The sequence below is a fragment of the Berghia stephanieae genome, chromosome 7 (genome assembly GCF_034508935.2).
Source record: "Berghia stephanieae isolate SIO BIC M18660-M18661 chromosome 7, UCSD_Bste_1.3, whole genome shotgun sequence".
NCBI lineage: Eukaryota > Metazoa > Mollusca > Gastropoda > Nudibranchia > Aeolidiidae > Berghia > Berghia stephanieae.
This window is the reverse complement of record NC_088366.1, coordinates 55,016,706-55,036,061: the sequence shown is the minus strand read 5'-3', so window position 1 is coordinate 55,036,061 and position 19,356 is coordinate 55,016,706. Positions and strand designations below refer to the sequence as shown.

The following is a 19,356-nucleotide window of genomic DNA, read 5'->3' as shown; positions in this document are numbered from 1 at the left end:
TCTTTTTGTCTTGATTAATGAGAAATCCTATGGCTTCAATTTAATATTTCAAGAGAGTAATTTTCTTTTAAATCATGATGACCCTAATTAAATCATTAACGATAATTCCACAAATTAATGAATCGCCATGATACATGAAAGAAATGAAACAAAAAATAGAAATTTATCGAATACAAAATTTACTCTGTAAAATTCATGCATGACAAATAATAATAATAATAATAATAATAATAATAATAATAATAATAATAATAATAATAATAATGATAATGATAATGATAATAAATAATAATAATAATAATAATAATAATAATAATAATAATAATAATAATAATAATAATAATAATAATAATAATAAAACCCGAACAAATATGATAAAATTCTACGTTTGACTAGATAATATAACCCAAACTTGCAAATGAAATTGAAATGTTCATGCAAACTATTTTAAGATCATAATACATTTCTTTTTTAAATGTTAAAGATATAATACAAAATATACATGTAATAAAAATATCATTCAAATTCTACACCAGTATCTTCATCCTTTCCACAGCAGCATAAACATAACGCATTGCGCAATTTGTGTAATTGAATGCAAATGCAATCAACATCAATTTTGTTTACAATTGAAGACGGTTAACACAAGGGACTCTTGATTAAAAAGAACAATTAAATTTTGTGTAAGGCGAATGAAACAGTTTTGAATATCACTGTTGAAAAACTTTACAAAAATTCAATTATATGAGAAAACTTTAAAATGACGGAAACACTTTTGGTGTGTTCTTATATTGCATTTCATTTGTTTTTAAAATTCTATTTATCTATATCTTTTTCATAGAATATGCTATTCAAAATGAATATTTGTTCAAATTAGTATTCTAATCAGAAAACTATTTGAATAAATATCTGAGAATTATATGAGGGATATAACTTTACTAGTAAAAATGCTTTTGTATTTTTACTCTATATAAATAAAACTTAAATCTTTTTAAAATTAAGAATTATATCATGGACGGTTCGATTATGATTTTAAAAAAAAATAATCACTAACCAATTTGTTTCACAAAAAAATTAATTCCCATTTCCGCGATGCTTTTAGATAAACAACACAACCAACCAATTATAAAATACATTGTAAGTACAAAAATAGAAACACAATTTGATAAAACAAAAAAATAACAACCACATGAAAATTTTAAAATCAAAATATCAATACTTTAATAATGTATATATAGATAGCGGCCAACTTTTCAAAGAACTAAAACGGGACACCCTAACGCACAATACCGTCATGACCAAAAACAGCAGTATGTTTGGACTATTATATAATATAATCCAGATTTAGAGCTTTTTCTGTTCCTGGATTAAAATTTTCAGAGCTAAAACGAGACACTCTAACGCAAAATACTGTCATGACTCAAAACAGCGGTATGTTTGGACTATTATATGATATAATCCAGATTTAAAGCTTTTTCTATTCCTTGTTTTAATTTGATAGTCAAAAATGCATAATCCTGGGACATGCAAGGGTCATTTCCATATATATATATATATATATATATAAACAGGCCAATCAGGGTTGTCAATTCTGGAGGCAAAAATTTTACTGAACTTTTAATCAGACACATAGACCAACCCCTTTTCTGATTGGTGAACTCCTGTAAATAGACATTGAGTACTTACTTTTTTCCCCGTTTAGCAGGTGATTTGAAATTATCCTGAGGGTTTATTGCATACTGGATTCAGTAAAAATACAGAAAATGGGAATCCTTGGCCAATTTTTAAAAAATTAGATTTTTTACTCCGATTGCCAAATCGGGACAGTCCCGACTTTATCGGGACAATTGGCCGCTATGTGTATATAAGTCACAACATAAATGCTCAAATACAAAAATCACAACAATAAAGCTAAATTACACAACAAATTAAGAACTATAAAGTCGTGTACAGCAATATCAGCAAAATAAATAAATAACAGCATGAGAAGCCAAAAGTGTACAACAATAGTAAAGATTCACTGAGATGACAACAACACGTATCACAACAATTCTTTCAATGATCGATCTGTCAATCCGTCTATGGCAGAGCTAGAGAGCATGTATCACACAGAGGAAAGTAGGGAATCCTAACCAGACAAGGGGTGACCACTCATCAACCAATATATAATAAACCAATCTTCCAACCAATATATAATAAACCAATCTTCCAACCAATATATAATAAACCAATCTTCCAACCAATATATAATAAACCAATCTTCAATCACAATGGGATCTCTAAATATCATAATCTTTGCTTGAACACATTTCAAATTAAGGCACTAGATCTAGACGATTATATTTGATCATTATTGTAATACTTGTACTCCGTGTATGAGAAAATTTGTGTAAAAATATAAGGCATTTGATTAATTTTTTTTTTAATATAACGATAATGATTTCGAAAAATGCAAATTTCTTTTTTTTTACATTTCATTTCAACACCATGGTGAATGAATAGCCACTTCAAAAAAAAAAGCAATGGTCTTTACACTCAATGTCACAAGATATAAATTCTTAAATCTTTCTGCCATCATATTTTGATACTTCTAGACCTTCACTTCAATCACAAGTAATATTTCAATTTTCATTTTAAGAAGAACAAATTAAAAATTCTTATTAAAGCCCGAATTGTTGAAATAAGCTTCATATTGTACAGGAGATCATCACAGAAATGACACTAAACGGCCGCAGAGATACTATAAGTATAAGGAAGTTTATCTCTTATTCATGACTATTTACACTGAGAAGTATTTATTCAAACTGAAATAAGGTGGTTAATGAGACAATATTATCTTTGTTCGTTTGTCATTTGATAAATATTTCATGGAAATGAATCATCATGTGAAATCAATACGTTGCCTCTGTGCATAATGAATACTGCCATATTTATAAGCCACTCTCATTATTAGTATTAGGATTCTAAAAGCATTGAGCCATAATTTATTATTCTGTCCATAAAGCGATCGAGTCAGACATAAAACCCACCAAATCAACAACTTATTACCAAGGACAATCAAGAATCTATCACATTGTATTCCGATCCATGAAACAAAAATACTGAATTATTCATCCCGGCGCCCATCATCCATATTTCGATATCCACATTTTTATGTCAGTTTACAGATTACCAAACCAATTTGGTATCTGTATGTATCTGCAGGATAATCAATTATATTTATCTTATTTACAGCACACGGCAATCCATTTTCACATTTTTTTTTTTTTGTTCAATCAGATATCAAACAACTTATCACAATCAATTAAAATTTCTCCAAGCTATTAAAGGCGTGATGCTCTTGTCAGCACATATATAAAAGGCACTATATAAATTTCAATCTATACACTGTAATTGTTCATCAAAATGTCATGCCTACTGAAACTACGAAAATGAAATCGCCAGCGTCGACGATTTTCATTTTAAAGTAAGCAGCAATAATGTTCAAAACATCCACAATTCAATATACTTTGAGCTAAATCTTAATCCTGACAAGTCTCAATAAGAAAAAAAAATTGTTTCAAATGCGGATTTCTAATGAAATCTGTCTCAAAGGCAAGAAAACTACCACTCTCACACAAACTTCCCATAATTCCAGCCCACACTAAAACGACGAGTCTCAAATACGTTAATTTATTTTTGGTTTTGTGTTGTTTTTTTTAATTCTAATCCAGATGAGTTTGCAATGACAAATAATCATTCGGTAAAACAAAAAAACAAAAACGGATATGAAGTATAAACATCGTTTAGAGTTAATAAATAACAGAATGTTGTTTATGTGAGCAACAGGTGCTAAACCTGCATAGTTTAGTGGAAATTTTGGTTTGGAATGAGTCATGAGACAGCGTAGTCAGTGCAATTATTATTTATTGGGTTGGCGATTAAAATACTTTACAGACCTGCATATCAATAATTGAAAATTTACATCATCTATTTAAAAAAAAAAAAAATTGAAATAGAAAACAAAAACTTGATAACATTATAAATATCATACTGCGTAAAACATTGAACTGAGATAGTCATGTCAAATAGCCTAAAGCGTTCCTTTCTACAAAATTTGGTTAAAATTTCAGAAAAAAAGAGCAAGGAGGAGGAAAATTTTAAAAATCTAAATCCAACTTTTAAAAACCTAAAATAGACTGATTAGTTTGACGTGTCTTCTTTTAATTTTCTACTGAGAGAAAACAACTTATAATTTTCTATTTATACTTTTTAAACAGAAAAAAAAAAAAAAAAAAAATGTCCAGAAATTGAATACTCTATAAAACAACAGATAAACGACTCAATAAAAGGCCAAAATAAATTCCCTATCACTGTTCAGCAGATCTGTATTTTAACCTAGTCAATCATCTTCGAATAATGCAAAAGGTCACGAGTGGTCACCAGAACTATGAGGTGGGTGATGATGATGATGGAGATGGGGGTGGTGAAGGGACTGTTGATGGAGGCTACTGTTGTTGTTGTTGTTGGTATCACTAGGAGGAGGAAGAGAGCTGTGGTGGGGATGGGCGAGATCAGGGTCTGATATAATACTAGAGCCATGATGATGATGATGATGATGATGAGAAGGAGGAAGAGAATGAGAATGAGGTTGAACAGGAGGAGGAGGAGGCGGTTCTGAGATGCACAACAATGCTTCTACTACCTCTGCCTCTGAAGCTGCTTGTCGCTCCTGTTCTTGTTGATGCTGGCGGCGACGCTCCTCAAACTCCTGCACACGACGATTGTTCTGTTCAATTTGTTCACGCAACATGGCATCTTCAACCTGTAGAGGATAGGACATTGACAATTGACTATCCATATAAAAATCAAAAAACACTGTTGTGTAATCACATTAGTTTTGATTCAAAAATCATTTTCTAAATGAAGACAAATCATTTCCCCTCATCATGATTTGGAGCCTTATAGAAATTTTGAGCATTCTAGAATCATGTCCTTGGTAGGAAGTAAGTCCTTTAGATAAAAACTAAATCACATACTTAGTATTAAAATTTGTCATTTCTGTGACTTTATAATGATCAAAATACAAAACATCCCCAGCTGTCTTAAAATTTAAAAATACTTATATATGCTTTCACATCTGATGACCTAAATAAATCTACTAAATGCCAGCCATCTGTTAAGTTCATTTAAATCCAAACACTCTCCACTTTTCACAGTACAAGAAATGCGCTATGATTGGACATCTGCAAAAATTTTGATTAATTTGTAGTTTGCAAAAGACATGATGACACACAAAATCCCCATCAACCAGGTGACAGACTGTTAATTCATATGCATCACAATAATCCATTTTTTAATCCTTGCTTATTTCTGAGACGTCCTAACACCCTCATGAAATCAAAAGACCATTGACTGGGTGATTAATACTAATGATTAAAAAAATAATTTGGGTGTAAGGGGGGGGGGGGGGTTACAAACAAGATGTCTTTTGCATTCTATTCATAAGGAGCGAAAAAAATCACCTGGCAATCAGTTAATCTAGTATTTTAATGTGTTTTCTACTCCAAAAAACCCCTGATTACCAATTGCAATTGTTTTCTGGCAATAAACCCTGACAGCTGAGATGAGCTGAGCTCATGGGACAATAATGGTGATGATGTTGATGATAACATGCTAATTCAATAAACTTTACTGGATATGAACAGAAGGCCTAATGCAGCAGGCATGCATGCTGCAAAAGGTATTGCAGCATTTTGCCCCTTCTCGAAAGACAAGAGCAGAGTCTTATAACAAAACCAGCCTCCACTCAAAGTTATGAATTGAACAAAAAAAACCTAACACAACTTTATAATCATCAACATCATCATCATCATCTGCTGAAGATGAAAAGACTGAAAACAAAGGACCCCAAAAATTATTAATTGGCTCAAGTATTTCATATAATATCCAATGAAAGGGGCTGGTTAGTGGGGAGTGTGTTTTGGAGACAGCTAAGAACAAGAGAGAAACCAGCTATTGCAAAACAGATGACTATCAATCAAAAGCAATCTTATGAATGCTGAGAAATAATATGAGACAGCTGAAGCTTAGAGCAGGTCCTCCAGTAAATATTGATTTTTCTCTTTGTCTTTGCAGCCTCCATTGTTCAAGGCGAGAGCAGGTTTCTTGGTGGCCTATACAAATCTAGCATCCATGCATATAGCTGAGCTGTAAGGAGAAGGCTCACAACCAAAGGTCTTGCACATGCATGCTTTTCAATCAGACTCCATATCAATTTATTTAATGCTTTAAGCAGGCACACTTGTTCTTTATGTCTGTAATCATATTCTTAACTAGTACTTTTCCCCCTATCCCTGTCCCTAACCGCCTCAGGGCAGATGGTAAGGATGGGGAGGAGTCTGCGAAAGTTCTGCAAAACCTTGTGTCAAGAAGATTTTAACGCTTCCTTGAGCTAACATCAAAAGGAACAGTATGCATGAAACAAATAGAAAGACAAAAGGAAGTTTAGCGTAACGTTGACATTTTACAGCATATGGCGCATGCGCTTGGCCTTTGGCCGTAACTTCTGTGGACAGACATGCATGCACTCTTGATCTTGAAAAAGAGTGGATTATCTCCCTTGTCTGGACATGGCACCTGCAAAACAAATGTCTCTCTCAATGAATTTTTGAAATAGTGTCAAGCCTTTTATGATATTTGAAGACAAAATTTCAACATCAGAACCCTCTGGGAAAAATTATCCTCCAAAATGAAAGAAAAGAAAAAAACTGATAGAAAAGAAATGAAAAGGGAACAATGAATGATCATCAGGAGTGTTTATATTTTCAAAGGATAGAATTGCACAAAGAGGAATTGACACTTGGAAAAGCAGGTGTTATGGTGGTAATTTCAACACACAAAAATGTATATACTTTGTGCCAACCAATACCAGATGCCAATTTCAAAACTGAGAACAAATTCTATGAGCACATTGTCTTTGAAAAGTTTAGAAAAGGATGAATTTAGAGCCTTTAGAGCCTAACATCACTTATTTTAAAATGAATAATGCAACCGTTTCACTTGATTAAAACAATAGAAAATTATAGATGAATAATTTCTTTTTTGGAAGCTATGGAATTATTTCTTCACTCTAACAAACTTTTTTTTTTATTTGTCACTCCAATAGTAGGATAAATTGGAAATTCTTGGCCTTTAACCATTTTATTACCTGGCCAGAAATGGGACCAAGTATGATCCAGAAGAAAGTATTGTGAACATTGATATTGAATTAAACAAAAGATTTTATTTTTATTTTTTATGGACAAAGTTTATTCTGTGGCAAAATTTAAATCATCACCTGGTTAAATTAATCATTGAGATTAAGGAAAGGTCCGAGTAAAATATCAATAACTTGATATTGTGCCCTAGATATCCTCTTGAGGAAAAAGTCCTATTTGTTATATCTTAGGGACTGTTTCCCTTTGATCCTTACCTGAGCTCTTTCCTCATCAAAAGCTAAACATCCAACACCGTCCAATCGTATGAGGTCAACCCATCCAAGCCATATCACACATACTCCATTGAGGATAAATTGAGATTTAAGGTGAACCTTGAAAAAGAAAAGGGAAAAATAAAAATATAATGGTTGTTGTTTATCTTTGATTGGAAACATGTTTCGACATTTGTCTGTTAGGCAATGGATATTGTCCTCAGTTTTGAAGTTAAAAATCACATTCCTCCTGCGAATCATTTTTTTCTATGACAATGTCGCAAAAACTGAATCTTCATCATTTTGCCAATATCAGTGACTGTTCTTTAACATGTTACTTTTTACCACATTAGAAAATCTTTAAAAAATCATCTGTGAACTATGATAGACATCTATAATACAAGATAAAAAATATTTCTCAAGAGTCAGAGATAGGCACACAATGGTCAGACAATCTATAAATTGTTCGATTCAAACACTATTTAGGGTATGTATAGTGCTTTCATCGAAAACTTTTTCATATTAATATTATACAAGGAGTAAAAAGTAAAAAGTTGGCTGAAAACAATAAGACTCGGTTGTTAAGAAATGTCATTGTAGCCAAACGAGCAAGTTCGCTTGGTTCAAAATAATTGCATGCATTTTATAGTTTATATTTGAATGATAAAAATTGAGGACATGTAATATTCTATCTCTGAACAATAAAGTTTAGCTCATTGTGCCACTCAAAGAAGGGATTAGTTGATATCATCACTGCTAAGAACAAATATATGTATTTTGCCAATGTAAAACAATGCATCTTGACAATCAGTCTCTCTCCATTTCGGTTTGACCCTTACAATTGACAGGATTTAAGTTATTCATGTCAAAATTGTTAATGGGATAATCGCATGCAGAGTAGCATTCAAAACGAAATCAGTTCTGGTAACACGTGAATTGACTCATCATATTATCAAACTAAGTCTATAATATTAAGGACATTAAGAGATGCAACGATAAAAGTGCCTCTTTAAGCAGGAACAAGACACATGGGGTAAATAATGACAAGACCTATCAACTGTAAACTTTATAACAAAGTGATACCAAACTGCTAGAAACTGTGGGCTGTAAAAAGTAATGAACAAAAATGAATATAACAGCTTTAAAAAAAATATTAAAAAATATCAAACACAGAACGTTTCTGGCTCAAAACCCTTCTTCAGCCAACAACAAAAACAATAAAAATATTAGTAACATCACTTAGAATCCAGACAATCGGCAGAGAAATATATGGCAAGTCTTGTCTGCAAGAAAAAGTATTTTGAAATGTAAAACAAATAAAATAGAAGCGTTCTGTATCTATGTTTTTTTACATTTCAAGACCCTTTACTTTTACTTGCGGACAAGACGTCTGTTTGGATTTTAAGTGATGCATCCATTAATGTTTTTGTAGTTAAAGCCTGAAGCAGGGAGGGGAGGGGGGGGGGGGGTTTAGCCCGAAACATTCTGTGTTTGGTATTTTGTTCTTTTTCGAAATGTGCTGTAATTGTTTTTGTTCAAGCTATATGACAAAACCCCACTGCACCCTTCCTCCAAAAACTATAATATAATCAGCATAATGTCCAGCATACATTTTCCCGGACATGGCAGAATAAGGGCACAACAGGATTAACTGACTATCTATGTTTTGAGTTAAACCAGTCTATACCTGACTATATGAGTATGTATGCAATAAGCAAAAGGAATGGAAAAGGTGATAAAATGAAGACGTTTCAATCACTTAACATTAGACTTTCGAGAGGTAGGATAATAATTTGCATTTATAATGATAAATAATAATAATAATAATAATAATAATAATAATAATAATAATAATAATAATAATAATAAACAATGACTAGGAGTAGGTTGAAGTGGCGGAGAGGCATGATGATGATGATGACGACGATAAGGTGACCATGACGATGACAATAATGATGATATAAAAAATGAGAAATTTACTCTAACAGTAATGAATAATTAAAGAAGTTGCTTTCCAATAGGTAATATAAAACATAAAAAAATAAAAGATCCAGGTCTATCTTCTTATTGATATTCTTTTTGAAGCCAGAATTTATCTGGACTTTTGTAATATGATTCGACAGTTAAAATTGCTAGCTTCTCTTTATTGAAAAGCATGTTCTGCAAGAACCCGATTTAGAGCTTGTTACCCCTATCTGTCTCAGGGTCTTGTACGTGTAGCTCAAGTTTCAAGAGCAAGCACCTCACAGTTTTTTTCCTTCTGATCTCTCTGCCCCCCCCCCCCCCCCCCCCTCCCCTATAGTAATGATTAGATGTCAGGCAAAAGAGAGGTAACATTAGCGTGACATTGAGCAAACCGTATTCGTTTATTTCAAGCAAGTGAGATCTTATTCAGGTACAGAAGGTCTCAGCCTCAATATCTAACATTGGGACTAATTCAAGTCTGAGCACCAAAACAAAGAATGCAAAATTGCGAACTGGTGACCTTTTAACTTTAACATTTTAACTCAATTGAAGGGTTACCTCTTTGATTTGAGACCAATTAACCTGAGATTCAACTCCATGAAAAATTGCAATTTGATTGCAATTGAAACAATTTATTTTTCTTCTTACATTTTATTGGGAAAATTGTCAAGAGGTAAAGTATCAATCGACCCAGGCAGTACAGGACTGCTAGGAAAGGGTGTCGAGATATAAATGTTATCAAAATGGCCAAGATTAGCATGCATTCATTTCTTCCACTTCCATGTCTTAGCCATACGTATTAGTCTAGATTATTATAAAAGTAAAGTACAGTGGACACCTGTGGTTGAGGTCCGTTGCAGCAATGTAATGTTAAGTTTTCATAGGCGAGACTTTGACTCAAACTCAAATAATGAAAAGAAACCCCATAACATATTGCCAGTTTATATGATATAAAATAAACAATTTTAGAGTTAAGCGCAGGGTGATTTTAATATATTTTTTTTTTTTTTGGCCTGCCTCGATAAGAATATTGGGGCGAAATCACTCGCTGCTAAACGCACCTGTTCCGCACATCTGGACTTGGTTTGTTGATTATTGTTTATGATAAAGCATACCAATTAGTTTTGAAAACAGACTGGTTGTTTTGAGAGGATATATGACTGAGTTTATGTAAATTGAAGATGAGTATATCACTCATGTTTTCTGACCGCATGATGGGTGAAAACGGTCTAACTTCTGTAACTTTCACTTTCAACTTCTGGGTACCAGACGACAGAGCAAGCATCGCAGACGCCAAACATATAACACGAACTTTGCTTTGCTTCCGAGTGCAAAGGTTGTGATGAATAAATTAATCTTCGGGGAAAGAATGCCGCGCCCACTTACATTCCACCTTTACGCTCGTTCGTTGTAGTAAGCGTGACCTCGATAAAGGGTCGTAGTAACGGGTTTCCCAATAGTAAAGTAGGTCAGATTGTATGACTGGTCAGCTGTTATGACTCAATGGACAAAAATTGCGGGGGCTTTATTCACGAGTTCGAAGAACGCGAATTGGGATGGTAAGGGCAGCGAGATAGCAATGTGAAAAGTTAACCTTCTCATGAACGCGTGAATCGGAAATCGAACAACAATAATGCATAGAATTAAAAAAAGCCAACACATAAATTAAGTAAATAAATAAATACACGTGTACAGTATTTGTGAATGATGAACGCATGAATGAATGAATATGTGAATGAATGAATGAATGAATGAACGATTGAATGAATGAATTATGGAGCATGATTTATTGACATAATGTGGCTTTGTGGCAATAATCACTGACGCATGAATGAAGACGAAAATGCATAATAAATTGTTTGATGTGACAAAAAAAAACAAGATAATTAGAGGTGCAGTATCACTGCATATCGCAAGTGTCGTGTAATTTGATTACGCATTAAAAATCATAACATTGAACCTGTAATTATAAAAAAGCTAGACAAACACAGGTAAAAACCGGGGGAGTGGGGAAGGGGGGTGGGGATTGAATAATGGACTTTGACGCTTTAAGAAAGATACTATCATCTGCGTAAATTTTCAAACTTCGCGTGGGTGATTAGTAGATAGAAGAAAATAGGATGGATGGTAGTGATAACATTGTGTTTCCGACGGATGATGATGCGAAATTTAACACTATATAATATACCGAGCATCCTATTTCCTTAAAACGTCACAATGGAGTTAAGTAGGTTGTAACAAGAGTATAATATACATAATTTATGTCGGTCAGTAATAAATTGTTTATGTAATTGTGGGTGGTTGTGCGAACTTGAGGACATGGTGACAAAGAGGTTAAGGGAGATTTTAAGATTGAGCCCTATTCATGTCCCAACTAATTTTGCTTTGATCCTGTGTGAGAGTGTATATGCGTTTGAGTGAGTTTATCTATTTTTGCGTGTGTATGAGAGAGAGAGAGAGAGAGAGAGAGAGAGAGAGAGAGAGAGAGAGAGAGAGAGAGAGAGAGAGAGAGAGAGAGAGTCCAGCGCTCTGATGTTCACATGAAGGCGAGTTGGTCAGAAAATTTACAACAACAATAAATAAATAAATAAATAAATAAATAAATAAATAAATAAATAAATAAATAAATAAATATAATAAACAACGAAAAAAAAAGAAAAAAAACCGATAGAAAAAAAATCTAAAAAATCAAAAGAACCCCAACCTTAGTGATACAATTTTATATCATACGCACTTCACTTTATTAAAATTCAATATACTGCAAGCTATACAATCTATTTTGACAATCTAATAAATTAAAAAAAAAAAGACCACACATAAAAAACATATTGTTGGCGCCATACTTATTAAATTGTGAGAGGACAAAGGCATCACTTACGTGTGGTCTAACCGTACCCCCCCCCCCCCCCAACAACCTTTATCGTATTTCCAACCAAACGGCGACAAAGATAGCCTACTATGATAAAATAAAGGAAACGCTAAAAAGGAAGTGGTTAGGGAATTATGGGTGTGAAAAAAAAGGAAGTGGTTAGGCTGCTGGTTACATCGACCGTGGATAGAAATGAGTAAAAACTGGGACAGCAAAACAACTCCCCCCCCCCCCCCCCCCCCCCCCAAAAAAAAAAAAAAAACAAAAAAAAAAAAAATAAAAAATAAAAAAACAACCAAACAAAAAATAAACTGATCGCAGCGCAGCTATGGTGGCAGTCGTTATAGCGATATGCATCATGCATCACTAGGAATTTTTACAACTGCTGATTCAAAGAAAGTACAGTGTGAGTCGCTTAAACAGCATGCATTCTTTCTTTTTTTTGGTCTTTCTTTTTTTCTCTCGATAAGTAAACCCACTGATTTATAATATAACAACGACAATAATAATAATAATAATAATAATAATAATAATAATAATAATAATAATAATAATAATAATAATAACAACAATAATAATAATAATAATAATAATAATAATAATAATAATAACAATAATAATAATAATAATAATAATAATAATAATAATAATAATAATAATAATAATAATAATAATAATAATAATAATAATAATAATAATAAATAATAATAATGATGATGATGATGATGATGATAATAATAATTAAAAAAAAAAATAATAATGTTAATAGTTACAATAACAATCCTCTTATTCTTCTTCTCCTCCTTCTTCGTCTCCTTTCTTCTTTAAGCTCACCGACTTAAGCGTTTCACACTGTACATGCTTTCATAGGAGACTAGTCTTCCCTGCAGTTCTTGTCCTTGACTATCTAGTTGTAGACAAAATATCTTTGTCTAACGTTGACTGACTAGATATTCTAGCATAAGTCTTACTACCGCAAGCATAGTAGTAATAATAATAATGATAATAATAATAATAATAATAATAATAATAATAATAATAATAATAATAATAATAATAATAATAATAATAATAATAATAATAATAATAATAATAATAATAATAATAATAATATATTCTTTGTGTTAGTTTGTTGGATTCCTTCCTTTATGATCTTTCTCATCTTCACACAATCCCCCGCCCCCTAACGTAGCCTCTAGCCACCGCCATTTCCACGCTGCGGTCACACATTGGAGAAAAGGAGTGCCCGTTACTTCCTATGCTTTTTTTTTTTAAAGTTCTATTCTTATTTTTTTTCTTTTCTTCTTCTTTCTTTTCTTTTCTCTATTAACTTTTTCATTTAGATATTTTTATTTTATTTTTCCCTCTGGCTTCGACTTATTATAGAGAGGAAATAATAATGATATCGATGATGATGATGATGATGATGATGATGATGATGATGATAAATAATAATAATAATAATAATAATAATAATAATAATAATAATAATAATAATAAAAGAAGAAGAAGAATATCAGTAGTAGTAGTAGTAGTAGTAGTAGTAGTAGTAGTAGTAGTAGTAGTAGTAGTAGTAGTAGTAGTAGTAGTAGTAGTAGTAGTAGTAGTAGTAGTAGTTTTAGTAGTAGTAGTAGTAGTAGTTGTTGTTGTTGTAAAAATGATGATGATGATGATGATAATGACGACGATGACTCAACAATAATGTATTTGTAAGTGTGAGTAAAAAATCCACGAAACAATCATTTGGCGAAATTTCTATGGGAGGTGCCAGGATAAAATACACAGAAAGAAAAGGAAATGGAAATGGAAAAGGCGAGGAGGGAGAGGATGGCCCTGAAACGATTTGGAATTGATTGCATGCAGGTCTGATAACCCAAATTGTTATGGGCTCATTGTCGTAATGGAAGTACAATACTCTCTTTAAACTATAGGGCCTAGAGCTCAGAATATTGCACGAGATGTTGGCGCTATATAAGTGTACAGTATTATTGTTGTTTTTTGTTATTATTATTATTATTATTATTATTATTATTATTATTATTATTATTATTATTATTATTATTATTATTATTATTATTATTGTTATTATTATTGTTATTATTATTACTACTACTACTACTACTACTACTACTACTACTACTACTACTACTACTACTACTACTACTACTACTACTACTACTACTACTCCTACCACTACTAATACTACTACTACTACTACTACTACTACTACTAATAATAATAATAATAATAATAATAATAATAATAATAATAATAATAATAATAATAATAATAATAACTCAGGGACTTGATCCCAGGACCTTTGGATCCATAGGCGACTGCCATACCACTAGACTACAGAGCCGCACTATATAAAATCATAAATAACAATGTGAAATTGAATATAAGCTTCAATTTAATAAACGAAAACAGATAACCTGGACGTTTCGGGTTTCCCCTTTATCAACAAAACAGGATGAATAAAACGCGACAGACGAATGAGATAATGTGATAGTGGCGTTGTTAAGGTGAATAAACAAAAACATTGATACGGGGCACCAATGACCTGAAACGTTCACATTATCTGTGTTCGTTTATTAAATTGAAGCTTACATTCACTTTAACATTGTTATTTATTTATTTCGTCGAGCTTCGAGCGGCAACACTTACAAAATTATAAAACTATAATACCGTTTTGAGAAGGCTGATAACAAATTCTGAACACGGGAGATTGGAGACATTAGTAGTCTCTCAGAGCCATTATTCCATTCCCATTCTATAGCGTGAAACGGACAACAGCAATTGTCTGCCATCCTTTTTGATAGGACGCTAGTCTATCGCCAAGTACTTGCCGCAAAAAATCTAACAGACTCAACTACCAATTCGCTGCTGGGTGGACAGGAGGGTCAGAAAAAGAAAAAAAAATCGACTGCACCCGGGATCGATCTTTTGGTCCTAATGCTTGTGAAGCGAGTGCTCTATCAACTGAACTATCGGGACCCCCACCAAGACTGGATGGAGACTGATGCATGCCTTGATGTATTGATATTATAATTAATAACCATGACTAAATCGACGATTTGTTGCCTAGTTGGCTCTTGAGATTGTATTGAGTATTCATTGTGGTTATCGTAGTAGGATGGGCACACGCTGCTTGTGCCAAGCCGTGGTAACCGAAAAAAAAAAGGGGAAAGGTGGGTGGGGGGGGGGGGGGGGGAGGTTGGAGAAGAAGAAAAGAAAGAAAAAGGGATGGATCCTTCAATAAGATTATTTTGTAAAGAACATTTCTTTTTTTTTTGTTCAATATGGAACGCTGCATAACATTGCGATACAAAAAGATCATAACGATACAGTTATTTAAAAAATGGAACAGACCACATTAAAAAATATGAAACGAAAAATACAAAGAACAAGAAAGAAAGAAAGAAAGAAAGAAACATAGAAGAAAAGAGAGGGTTAGACTTTTTAAAAAAAAAAAAAAGGGATTGACCAGTTTGCGCGATGCCGTAAAAAATCAACAGGGGTCACAAGAGTACAAAGAAGGATGAGTGTGATTCAAGAAGAAAACCGCTATAATTTGGGATTTACCGCTAAATAAAATGAAAACCCGCCAAAAGACAATAAATGTAATAAAAACAGGAAACGATCCGGTCGTGATGGGCATGTTGTTATCATCGTGACAAATACATCAAAGGGAGGCAAATATTGTTGTTGATTATCGGTTGATCTAAAAATAGATATTATATTTGTGTCATGTCGTGACCATAGATTGGGGCAGGGGGGGGGGGGGGGTCTGTTTTCATTGTGTGGTCTTAGTGACCAAAATTATAAGGCCAAACAACTCATAATATGTGTTTTATGGAAAAGTACCATAGCCCCAACCCCCCATCCCCACCCCTATCCCGAACACACACCGTAATTTAAAAAATAAAAAAGGGAGAGAGAGAGAGAGAGAGAGAGAGAGAGAGAGAGAGAGAGAGAGAGAGAGAGAGAGAGAGAGAGAGAGAGAGAGAGAGAGAGAGAGAGAGAGACCCTGAAATGCGAACATAAACAGTGCGGCAAATGATAAGAGGGATAAAAAAAAAAGAAAGAAAAAAAAAAAGACGGGGAGGGAAGCGTTTATGTTTTAATGTGCTCAAAGCGCCTTTCATACGGACCCCAAGGTCTCGGAGCGGCAGAACCGTATGTGGCGCGTCTTGTGGACAAGTACGATCTCGAAATGTGATTTATTTAAGTGATGCATTCATGTTTTTGCTGTATTTGCTATTGGTTGAAGAAGCGTTTTGAGCCCGCAACGTTCCGTGTTTGGTATTCTGTACTTTTTCGAAGCTGTCATATTTATTTTTGTTCAAATCAAAAAGTAAGGAATTAGATACACACAAATTTCCTTTCAAGTAGTAAAAAAATCCAAATCTACTGTTTTATTATGAATCAGAAGGTGATCAATCAATGACTAAACGAAAAATAAATAAATATATATATAAATATTACACAAATAAATAAATAAATAAATGGAAGAAAAAAAAAACAAAAAAAAACAACAGGATTGTTTGAGATGGATAAAATCTGCGGAGGCGGCGATTCAGACCACCAGCAATGGACAAAGTAAGGGCAAGGTCAAGGAGGAAATAGGGCAGCCGAGGGGGGGGGGGGGGGGGGGGGGAGGGTGGAGGGGATTGAATAAAGACAGGACAAATTATAATTTTTTATTTATTTATTTATTATTTTAATCTCGTCAAAGGATAGGGGGAAGAAAAAGGGGGGGGGGGGGGGGAGACTGAACAAAGACAAATTATAATTTTTTATTTATTTATTTAATTTTTTTTAAATCTCGTCAAACGATAGGGGGAAGAAAAAGGGGGGGGGGGGGGGGGATTGAACAAAGACAAATTATAATTATTATTATTTTTTTTTTTTTTTTTAATCTCGTCAAAGGGTGGTTTTCGTGGGAGGGATTTAAAGATGTCGGTAGATAGGCAGGGTACTGTCTGGTTTATTTAATAAAGTAATGCCACGGAAGTGATATCACCATTCAATATTGAATATATAAGAAAAAATCACCAAAAAACCCAAACAAAAATGGCGATAATCTAATTTGGTGTCGGTTCTCAATGAATGGAAACACGTGATCGTGTCGTCTGATGCTGCTGCTGATTTTGATCAGGTTCAGATGAATGAATGTTTTGAGTTGAGGGAGGATGAGGTCAGACTACTGGTGATAATACAAAGATATCTATCGTGGCAATCCCATTGTTCGTCTCTCTCTCTCTCTCTCTCTCTCTCTCTCTCTCTCTCTCTCTCTCTCTCTCTCTCTCTCTCTCTCTCTCTCTCTCTCTCTCTTTACCATTCTCTTTGAAATGCTGCCAATGCTACGACTACGTCAACTACAACAACTACTACCACCACCACTACTACTACAACTACCACCACAACCACTACTATTACTACTACTACTGCTACTACTACTACTACTACTACTACTACTACTACTACTACTACTACTACTACAACGACTACTACTACTACTACTACTACTACTACTACTACTACTACTACTACTACTACTACTACTACTACGACTTCTACTACTACTCCTACTACTACAAAAACTACAGCCACCACTATTTTTATTATCAACATCAACATCATCATTATTATCATAATCATTTCCCCTATAATCATCAATCAAGGGAAAAGAAAGAAGCAGACGTTGGTAGTGACGAACAATTATTACAACATTGTCTGGAACTTTCCAGAGGGATAAACCAGGCACCAGGGAGCAGGCGCTGGTTTAAGATAAAGATCTACACTTTTTCTGATATGGAACTTTCCAGAATACATTAGAAAGAAGATGTGGCCGAGTGGATAATAATAATAATAATAATAATAATAATAATAATAATAATAATAATAATAATAATAATAATAATAATAATAATAATAATAATAATAATAAAAAATAATAATAATAATAATAATAATAATAATAATAATAATAATAATAATAATAATAATAATAATAATAATAATAATAATATATCTTTATTGTCGCCAAAAGAGTGGCAATTTGTCATTTGGTTACACATTTATAACAATACAATATTGACATAGACACACTCACACAAGATGCACACTAGTAACATAGTAGTTATCGTTTATCGTAAAAAAAAAAAAAAAAGGCATTACACAGGTCATCCAGAAGGTCCCAGGTTCGACCCCCGCTTCAGGCACTTTCATTTTCAGGTCAGCTGTGGTGTCTCCACGAATCACGATCCTCTGCGGTGCGCATGAAATCTGCGTTGCTTTTTAAATCGCTTTTCGGCTAGATTATCAACCCCCCAATTCGCTCACTTGGAAAACATGGGTTGATTCCTGTTGACATCAGACATCCTGTTTGATGGATTATCTATATTCCTTCATGGAAATCCTAGGCGACGGGATCTTATGGTGTCGTGGCGGAAGGGAGTAATTTTTTATTTTTTTTTATTGAGAAAGAATTAAAAGAAAAAAAAAGGAATCAAACCTACCTTTCCTGGTTCAATATCGAAGTCTACAAACTCCCTGGTGGGTATCCTGTCCTCTGGACGGTCTGACCAAGAGTTGGCTGAGAAGGTCAAGGTTAGATTGGTACCTGTGGGGACGAAGGCCTGCGGAGAAAAAAAAAATGAGTTTTCAAAATAAATGTCATGAAATACCATTTTTTTTTTAAAGCAACAAAAACATGAAAATTTTTTTTTTTTAATTTTTAAAACAAAAAACAAAACAAAAAGAATACAAAAAGGAAAATAAGCTAAGCAAAACATTAACAACAACAACGCAAAAAGGAATAAAAATAATAATAATAATAATAATAATAATAATAATAATAATAATAATAATAATAATAATAATAATAATAATAATAATAATAATAATAATAATAATAATAATAATAAAACATTACAAACAGGAGGAGAAAATCAACAAATTTCAAAATTATTTTTAAAAACAAACAAACAGATTTTATGGTATTTGTGATATCTACCATAACTCTTTCTCTCTTTCCTTTCAAGATTTTTACTGAAATGTCATACCG

The 19,356-nt window shown here is 33.0% G+C and overlaps 1 protein-coding gene across 1 annotated transcript in view; it reads right to left on the bottom strand.

Moving 5' to 3' along the window:
- Nucleotides 1–19,356, bottom strand: part of LOC144977514 (uncharacterized) — a 91,590-nt gene that overhangs the window by 63,155 nt on the left and 9,079 nt on the right. The window contains exons 3-5 of the mRNA XM_078922814.1: nt 18,809–18,928; nt 7,454–7,570; nt 4,685–4,804 (exon numbers count right to left, since the gene is read on the bottom strand). Coding sequence (XP_078778940.1) covers nt 4,685–4,804; nt 7,454–7,570; nt 18,809–18,928 — 357 coding nt within the window. The remainder of the gene's footprint in view (nt 1–4,684; nt 4,805–7,453; nt 7,571–18,808; nt 18,929–19,356) is intronic.